We start from the raw sequence: 10,510 nt of genomic DNA, 5'->3' as shown, positions 1-10,510 counted from the left end.
TGTTTCCTGTGACATAAAAGGCTTAATTGATCTCATCGCATAGCAAGCTGCATTTAATTTAGGTATAATTTGTTCAATATGTATTTTCCAAGACAGTGTACTGTCTACATGTATTCCAAGGAATTTTGTATCAAGTACTTTACAGATTAATTTGTTGGCATAACTGATGTCCAGATCAATTTGGTGGTTGTTTTTAGTTGTGACTGATATGTTTAGAGACAACAATTCCTTTCAAAGGTGAACAAGTGAACAAGTGATGAAAGTCAAATTGTCGCTGAAAGGCAGAAGATCAGATGACATTGTCATAATTAAAGGACAGTTACAAACTGGACTTGCTGAATTCCAAATAAATAACTTCTTCAAATGCTTCTAACAGTAGTACAGTCACTGGATTCACAGCATCAAATCACAAGGGCACAGCATGGGCTATGGGGTAGATGTCTTTATCACAGAGAAAAATGCAATCTGGATATTATTTGATCACATCACACATATTATTATTGATTCTTGATGTTTTATGACCTTAGTGCATGATCTCATATTTTCTAAATTACAGATCACCCAAAGCAGCCATACCTGAACTAGCTTGATAAGGAACACTGCAAAAATGAGGAATGAGATTGACATTAGCGCCCCTTCCATGGATGGAAAACCCATTCCTTTCTCTGTGCGGGCTTGCCTTTCATCATCAGTCATCCACAGGCCTTTTATGCGTCCTTCTGCAAGAAATGAGTACTGTCATTATGCCATGACATAGTGCTTAGCACTCCTGTCTCATATTCAGGAAATCTCAGGTTCAAATCTTGGCCTGCAGTCTGGCCATTCTGTGAGCCCTGCCAAGCATTTAGTGGGACACTGCCATTACATTTTGTGGTCAGTGGGAAGTGTACTCGCTAATTTCTCCATGAATCCGCTCCATAGCAAAAGTACCTCATCCCCACAATATTTCTGACCTGTCTTTGTGCAGGAAGCATACTTCCCAGAGAATGTTTATGGAAAACATATTCCAACCTAAAACTGTGCCCCAGTCTGTGGATAGAAGTAATTTCATCACGAAAAGGTTATAAGATGCCATGGTCTCATCTTTTCACATCTTTGCCAGTTTATCTTAATCCATACATATGATTAAATGTAATTAAATAATCCATTAAACAAACCAAGAAAAGAACATTACTGTCTTCTGAGATGTGAAGCTTTGTAGTCTGATACAAGTTTACTGAAACTGTGACATGAAAGGTAGCAGAAACATACATTGCTAGGAAACAGCCAGTAAACATGCCTGCACCAATGAACACAAGGGCCTTCACTAGGCAACAGCCCCTCTTGACACATCCCATGACAACAAAGGAGCTGTTGGTGGCAGTGTTTTCTTAGTGGTCTGACCCTAAGGTATACAACAAGGACCAGCAGGACAATTGCCATCAGCTGCAATATAAACAACAGACCCATCCTCTCATCAGAGGGGGCACCCCACATCAACAAACTAACAACTGCCTGACTAATAAAAATCTGGTCTTGGGCTCCGGATGGTGCTTGACATCAAGAGAGACTGGCCAACTGACCATCAGTTGTAACAGAATTTTGACTTTGAATTGCCATCATAGGAGAGTTGCAAGCCAGCCTTCATCCAGTGAGCATATGAGCACAGAAGCTGAAGAACCTCCATAGTTAGCACCTGCAACCAAGCAACACCTAGTGAAGACTGTGACCAAGCAACGGCTAGTGAAGACATAACAGACTGAAACTCAGCATGTGCTGTAGCGATTTGTTATATGCATAGCTTAGTGACAGTGTTATAACTATTCATAGATAGGGTCCAGTGGAGGGCTCTTGTGTCATGGTAATGAACCTTCGAGTTCCATGAAATGCTGGGAATTTCTTGAGTGGCTGCACAATTGGCAGTTTCTCAAGAAAGGCTCAGCTCCTTGAGTGAGTTACATCTATTCATGGTTATGGTTTACTTTACCCATACAATGGAGCATTTTATCCTTCAGCTGTTGGAGGAAGTGCATTTTCCCTCTAATGGTGTGTGGTGTTTCTTGTATCAGCATTTCATGCACAGTTTTCAACATATCAAGTGGCAAACTGGCATCTTGCATTGTATTCTCTTCTGTTTCATTATTGCTGTTACCTGTTCTATATATCCATGATGTTCCTGATTCATCATCTATGCTTGAAATATTTGATTTCGTGATAGTCATAAGTCCTTCAGGATTCTCATTATTTTGTTTTATTGTTGGATACGGAGTTGAGTTAGTTTCATAGAATGAGTCTGATAATTTGGAAGTAGAATCTTTATCAGGAGGGTAATCATGTATCCCCGGATTTGGGAGTTTGGCATCTACGTGCATGGTTGTAACCTCCAGATCAAGTCCTGGTTGAAAGTTAGGTGTATTCAGGTTTGAAGTTTGGAAGTTGGATGAATTCAAATTTGAAGTTTCTAAATACACCTTAAAGTGTGGTGTATTAATATCACTTGCCTCTCTTTCTAAAATAGATTCAAATGTCTCTTCTGACATCTGTGATCTATTATTATTTTCTGTTGAGTCATGTGAATCATGTTTGGAATAGTGAGAGTCTGGTATTGACTGCTGAATTACAAGGTCATCATGGTTTAAGTTAAGCTCTGTATTATGTATCTGTGTTCCTGAGTCCTCATTTTCAGTATTCACTGAAAACTGATCAATAACAGTATCTGATGTCCTTTCTGAGGCAAATTTAGTTATGGAGTGCATTGTCTCAGCTTTCATTTGAGTTTCCTCTGTTCTCCATTTGGCTTCAGGAGATTGACTCTGGTAGTCCTCTTCATTGCCTTGTGGTCTTGGCTTAAATTTCAGCTTTCCACCAGGCTCGACCATAGGCAGCTGTACCCAGTCTGAAGCCACGGCCAGCAAGAACATTGCTGCCACAATGACACCACCCCAAACCTGTGCCAAGTAAGATTTTAATAAGACAGGTAACTGACCATATCACTCATCGTGGCAAAGTCTGAGGAGAATTATTATTATTATTATTATTATTATTTAACTGCCAATTGGTTTTTTACCTGGTGCCAGTAGTACTACAATAAGACATCTTTCCTTTTTACTGATCAATTTGTTCTCCCATTGATATCTATCTTGAATAAATATTTTTCAGTACAGTTTATTATTTTCTTCTAGATGTATACTATATTATCATTTATACTCAGCCTTTTATTGTAAACATCCTTCTCCTTAAATCCTCTCCTAGTTTTTCATTTCTGAAACCTTACTTTCGGCTATGTTACTCCACTTTTCTCATTTCTTGTGCAACGATACGTATAGTACTCTTTGCATCACCTATGTTCTATTTCCTAACACCAAAGCAATCTTCCAAATTACATTTGAAAACAACTTGTTTTCTATATCGTTATATATTTATTCAATTCTAAATATGTTATATTGCTGTTCTGTTGCCTCTGACAAATATATGCTAATCCTGTTGCTGCTATTTCCTCTTTCAATTTCTTTGTCCTTTTGAATGTTAAATTATCTTCTACGGATATTTTCTTACTACATTTTGAGTTTCTGAGTGTAAAAGCCCAATACTTCATACTATTCACAATTTCTCATGCCTTCTCTTCTCAGTTTAAATTTGGCCACATCACTTCCTATAAATCTGGGTATTCCTGATAGTTTCCTACAGTATCTGACATGAATTTAGTCGGTTTCTTTAAGCATCTCATCATTGTACATCATTCTAACTACAATTAACATCTCATATACATTTATAAATGTTTTCCATTTTATACATCTTGGTATGACTGGTAATTTTTTACAGAAACTTCCATGAATTGACAGTTTCTTTCAACATCTCATCATTCTAGGTTCAGTGAATATCTCATAAACATTTTCTAAATATCTTCCATTTTATAAAGGGGGGTTTACATTGATAACTTGTTCAGGGAATTTTTTTGACTGTAAGAAACTTCATCTGGGCAAGTACATGCATTTTGTTCTACACATAATGCGATTTGAGAGTTTATAATTGGAAAAAATGTAGTTTTCAACATCACATCAAATGACAAATATATATTAGGGTGGTCTGCTGCTTGTGTAAAAATTCTTTAAGAAAATATGAAGAGGGCAGCATGCACATTTTTTCAAATTATGTTTACCTGTATTTTGTTAAATGTTCATTTGAAAAATGTTTAAAATAAATGCTATAATTGAAATGAATGTATATTTACTGTGAAACTTTCTTAAGGAAATGAATATATTTGGTTTTTGTGTAAAGTATGGATTATGTTATTAAATTTTCCTGAGAACTTCTAATGTGTACCACAGTATGAAATATGTGGAGACAAGAAAGTTCCATTATGTGTGTGTTTAATGCACACTGCATATTGAATACCCAAAAGTGAATCCTGTCTTGATAAACTATAGAAAAAAAATAATAGGCTAATTTTAGGTTTTATATTATGTTTCTATAGTACAGAGAGAAGATGGGCCAACCTATTCAGTCTCCAAATTCCCCAGTACTGTCAAATTTGTCTGCATATTGCAAGACAGCTTACCTGCATATGCATTGCTACAGTTTGTGCTGAAGGTGTAGTGCTCACTAATGAGTTCATGATTTCACAATATGCAATTCTAGTGTCTGGCTCTGTGACAAGTGAGAGCAATTATTTCCAGCAGGACGCTATTAGCTGGCAGGGCAGTGCACTCAACTTGTGTCTACACTGTGGAACCAATGTCACACACATTAACCTTATAATTACTTCCTCTCTGTGACCACTTTTAACCCACTATCTAAATACTGTACAATTTTTAGGTGCATCAAAACTGACAACTTGTAACTCTAAGTTACACAGAAAATATGCAAAAGGAAGTAAACCTGACACAGATATTAGACAGTGAGGGAAAATACATAATTTGGGACCCAAAGAAATCTAATCTGAAGGATTACAAGCAATGATGTGTTCTCTCTTCTGGGATATAACACTGTGTGAAGTCTGTTGAATGTCAACCGATGTTTCAGAGGGACATGTTACCTCCATTTTTATGGTCAAAGAATAAGCGAAGCAACAAGATAGAACTCTTCATAACAACTGCAGTGAGATCCTCAGATCCTGTACAGAATATAAGCATTGTTCAATTTGGAATCCAAACCACTTACCAGCGGAACCCAATACAAACAGGAATTAAGAGGCCAAATGCAACGTTCAGAACTAGTGCACTTGTCAGCAGTGCCTGGGACCAGGCCCAAACAATATTTTTGACCAAATCCACATTACAGAATCTGTCCCTACGCCCTTTCTTCTTTGGTACGCTGATCAGAAACACTGTGACTTATTCTACAGGGAACTCTTCTTTTTGTGCTGCCACCTCAGGTTTCTTGTCCAGTGAGGTCGGCTCTTCTTCTACGCGCACCTCTGTTGTGTCTCGGCGGGCCACTGTCTCTTCATCTGTTTTGGCTTGGTTCTCTTCAATCGGCCTTCCTCTCCTCCCAATCGATATCCATATTAGCCTCCATTCTGTCTATCTTAGCCATCATTTCGTGTAGAGCTTTCAATAATAGTTCCATTTTTGTAGGACAATGCGGTAGATACACACGTCAGTCTTCAGTTCAATAATAGATCAGTTGATGAACTCTGACCAAATTGTGGCATGTTTAAGTTTGTAACCAATTCTGAATAATCCAATACTATCTGAGCATCCCACTTCTGACACCAGTTGTCACGTGTTGCTGTATGTGACGTGACAAATTACTTCATGCCCGTTTGGGTCTTACATATTTATTGCACACTTGCTCTCACATTTACACAGTTCACAATTTTATTGTCCCAATTACTTCTGGCATAGACACTTCCAGGCTTCAACTGTTTTGATTCCATTCACTTGATACAACTCAAGAACTCGTAACTGCTAGACTTCAACTGACTCTGAATACTCCATGCTCGTAACTCGTACTTCAACTGACTTCCTTGGGCATTCCAGTTACGCTTATAAACCCTCAGTCAGACAGTGGAAAACACACCTGATGATTTACATACACCTCGTAATCCACTGTTGCACGCACCATCGCATACATGAAGTTTTCTAAATTGAACTTGACATCCTCATAGGTGTAACCTCGTTCCATATCCCATTGCCCAACAACGGTTCGACATGTCACAATACCATCATCACGGACTTTTAGATCTTACATTCAGAATTACTTAGAAATTTTTGACTGACAGGATATCAATTTATTATCTTCCTACTTTAATTGAACCTGATTTTCTTCCTTCCTTTTACTGAAATCTGCAGAATATTAAAATTTGCCCAATTTGAGATTCTCAAGGCAATGATGGTGGAAGATTACTATCTTCTGTATGTCTTGATGTATAATCTACTGGAAGTTTAATTATGTTTCAGAAGAACATGCCATATCCATCTTTAGGGCCAAAGACTAAGTCAAACTGGCAACAAGGAAGCAGATTGCTTGTTGCTTATATTACTTTTTGACGTAGAAGATTGCGGAAGTATGTCTCCAAAGTGTCATATCCCAGAAGACGGCACAGTTCAAAATGATTTTTTTCTCTCACATGAGAATACATATGCACATATTTCTTTTTCATCCTTCAGAAGTACTGTGTCTTCAAAGCTCATTCTAAGGATCAAAACTTCAGTTAATCTTTCAATTACTTCTAGTCTTCCTAACTATTCTTCAAATATGAATTACGGCTTTTGTTCTTCAATTCTTCATCTTCACAACTGTTATTAAGGATGGCCAAACCTTTCACAAAAATATATGGCTGTAACACCAAACCATTTTCATGTCATAGGTAATGGAAAATATGGGAGGAGGAAAAAGATAAAACAGGAAAACTTTATAGTTTTTATTACACAGCTTGCTTCTACATGATACAGAGCTACAATATTGTCAATGGTGGAGGGAATGGTTATAGCAATGGCACATGTATATAATTTTAAATGTATAAGTGTCTGTAACAATGTACATAGTCATTTGAAAAACAAATAATATAAGGCTTTAAGAATACAGACTTCTAGGCTGAAATGCTGTGTAGTTTGGAGAGCCCAATGATCCCCCAAAATTTTGTGGGACTGTCTCTGAAGTACACGGCATTCCAATAGAGAAGACTGTACCATTCAGGGTCACTGCTGTGAACACTTCAAATTCAACAATTAGGCTTGGTATTCTGTCGTTATGTATGTTAGCAAGTAGTTACAAACAGAATCAGAAGACAGAAGCAGTGAAATGTTCAGGTGCCTCAGTACTAAAGTGTCCAACTTTGCAGAAATATTTCCTCCAGATCGCAGCAGTGCTTAGTGCACACTGCTGAGATGCCTTCCCAGAATTTTCTATATTACTATTTTTGATGTCTGTTTCTGACAATTTAATAATGTAACTTCAACAAGCTTCATACTACTTTCACTGAATGAGCATGTAAAATCCACTCTTGTCACATAACTAAAACTGGATATGGACTGCTGGAAATATCAGGTCCTCACTGTTGTTCCAGGTCAACATCAATCATAGGTCCCACTGCCAGCCATAATTGTCATCATTATCACATAATCATGAATGAATAACATCACAATGTACACTTACTTCCACCTTTAAATCATCAGTAGGACCTAAGTCAGAAGCCAGTATTAGGATCTGACAGCTGCTGCCTCAAAAATGGCTCATACCATCATAAAAATTTAAATGTTTAACTTGACAAGCTCTATGATGTTTATCTTAAGTGTTTTTTTTTTTTTAATATTTTAACATATTACACGTTACTTCATATTGAGAGAAGCCTCCTGTTAGTATATTTTCATGTTTTTTCTGCTCATATTCTCAAGCACTAAACAAATCAGGAGACTGTTTGTAAGTGAAATAGTGAGTGGATTAAATATTCAAATGGTATAATCATAAAACATATTTTTGACCTTCGTACACCAACTTCATCAATAAAATGTAACAAGAAATGCCAATATTAAATTTAATCAAAATATATTTTTTCTGGCGATTATGGCAATCTTTTCAGAGACAGCAGAACTTTCTCATGTGTACAGATATAATTGTACTAGACACTTCACAATTGGAATTCAAACTGAGCAAATATAAGTTTGTGAACTCTGAGATTCAAACTACCTGTACATTCCTACATTCTACAATACTTGTGCAATAACAGACAATGTGAGCAACATGTACATTCATTGTGCAATTTTAGGGCTGTACTGTATGTGTCATAGATATTCGTCAGAAAACTGTGTATTACAGGTAGTAGCAAAAACTGGGTATACTGGAGGGATGCTACTTGTGGATGGTATCCGTGTAAGCCAAATTATTGTCATTAGTACCCCTACTCTGTACTTCATGGACACCATACCGCTTCCCTCCACATGCCGTATTTTCTAATTCATCACTGATATCATCTACCTATGACAATATGCAACCTACTGAAAAAGTGTAATCAGATACAAATCAAGAAACAAGAAGGATAAGTTTTTCAATTAAATTTAGAACCAACTTATTAGCACAAGAAAGCAGAATGTTTCTGCCTTCACTTTCCCATCATGTTGATTAGATAAATGATCCTATCACATGGCCTTGATGCCCTAATTTATGTTAATTAATGATCCTGTTTCAACTATGCAAGTCTTATAGTAATGACTTAGGTAGAAAGACAAGGATGAATGGTAAGTAGGCAAAAATCTGGAAGGAGACAGTCATTACCTAGTTGCATGTACTATTCTGGCATTTATCTGGGAAGACTGTGAAAAAGTACAAGAAATCCACATCAAGATATCAGGTGACCCAACCAAGATTCCAACAAGGAACTTCCTGAATACAATTCCAGGATGTTATTGCTAGAACAACTTCCTCAGTGCTCGAATACTTACAAGACTAGATTATGAATTCACAAAATTTAATGATTTACATTATAGTGCATTTTGCTATTTCTACTGCATATTAAGTGTGGTACATAGTGACTTTGAATTATTCAGTACTGCATTCAGCTGAAGACTGATGAGTGGCATGCCTGCTTTGTATTCATGAGGTCCTGGGTTCAAATTTCGACCTGAAAACTGGCTATCTTGATTGAGATTTTCATGGATTTCCTGTTCCTTGATGCAAATGCCAACATAGTACCTCAAATTAGGCCATAATCGGTTCCTTCCACATCCATTTCAACTCATTATTCACTGATCATCCTACCACTCAATACCACACAGTCTCAGTTACTGACAGTGTAAGTGAATAAACCACAACTAAATAAGTAAAGAAATATTACATTACTGCATATGTGTTCCCTTAGCAGGTATTTTCTTCAAACAGTGATCAGTGTGGAATGAACAAAGTATAAAATCATGTCACAATTCATTAGCTTCAGAAACAATGATTAACTTTACAAGTATGTCCTATATTAAAAATATGTTATTTCCTTTAGTATCTACAACTGAAGTAACTATTTTATCAAACATAACACTCTTATATTTAATACATAGATTCTGATTTTATAAATTAAATTACTTTCATAGCACCACTCCTGGATGTAATGCCATACAATTTGCTGAAAGAATGAGAATCGGCCATGAAATTGGGCCCCATGCCCAACCCCAAACTGGAGGGCCACCCCTTGTCGGCTGTCTGCAACTGCTTATTCAATATATTCACAGCTTCCCTCCAAAACTGCAGGGCGTCTCCTCCATCCACAACCTGAGGACGCGCCATGCCGTGGTGACAGGGACCCACCTAACATGGGAGTAACATCCTGCCAACTGTAATATAGTATTTGGTTTGGGTGGTGGTCACTCAGGAGAAAATCAAGAATTCCACACCAAAATGAATATAAAAATTATGTAAATGTGAAAAATAAGTTAAAAAATGTCATGGCAAAAGATATTTATATATACAGTATATCATAACAGAAATGGCAAGTCTGAAGGATGTCATGAGATTGAATATTAAATGAGCACAATATAGCACTACAAGAAAATGAGCAGAATTGCAGAATACTATGTAAAATTGAGCAGATTTAAGATAACCATGACACAGTGAGAAAATTGACAAGTGTCATGACTATGAACAGACAGAAAATGTGTAGAATTACATAAGCACACCAACAATAATATGGCCACAATGAAAAATATTAGGATTACACAAGTGACTGAAAAATAGCATGCCTAAATGGGTGACTAATATGACAACCATAAAAGCAGAACAACCTATGCATATATTAGGAATACATGCAAACATTCTTTTATAATCTGCAATAAAAAATTTAAGATACATTTCTTATTGTTCTTTCACTTGTAAAATGGTTAAGTGCAAGTTTAAGCGTCTGTGACTGTTATATCAATGCTCTTGTGGCACACAACTACAATTATCTTGCATATACAGTGCGTACAATCAAGTGCGCGCCGCGGCTGCAATTTGCCGTGAGTCATACCACCGCAGAACGGATGCAACTCCTCCCCGCGACTGCAGTGCTCCTACGCCGATGGTTGCATAATCGGAACCCGAGGTTGCATTAAACAGTCAGTCTTTG

General features: G+C 36.9%; 1 protein-coding gene across 1 annotated transcript in view; it reads right to left on the bottom strand.

Annotated features, from left to right (window-relative positions):
• LOC111868349 overlaps nucleotides 1-10,510 on the bottom strand; it is a gene marked incomplete at its 3' end in the record, with an annotated part of 22,187 nt that overhangs the window by 3,629 nt on the left and 8,048 nt on the right. Inside the window, 2 exon segments of the mRNA XM_023858905.2 lie at nucleotides 577-719; nucleotides 1,967-2,927. Of these exon segments, the coding sequence (XP_023714673.2) occupies nucleotides 577-719; nucleotides 1,967-2,900 (1,077 nt within the window).

Source organism: Cryptotermes secundus, unplaced genomic scaffold (genome assembly GCF_002891405.2).
Source record: "Cryptotermes secundus unplaced genomic scaffold, Csec_1.0 scaffold1980, whole genome shotgun sequence".
NCBI lineage: Eukaryota > Metazoa > Arthropoda > Insecta > Blattodea > Kalotermitidae > Cryptotermes > Cryptotermes secundus.
The sequence above is the reverse complement of the archived record's forward strand: the minus strand, read 5'-3'. Positions and strand labels throughout refer to the sequence as shown.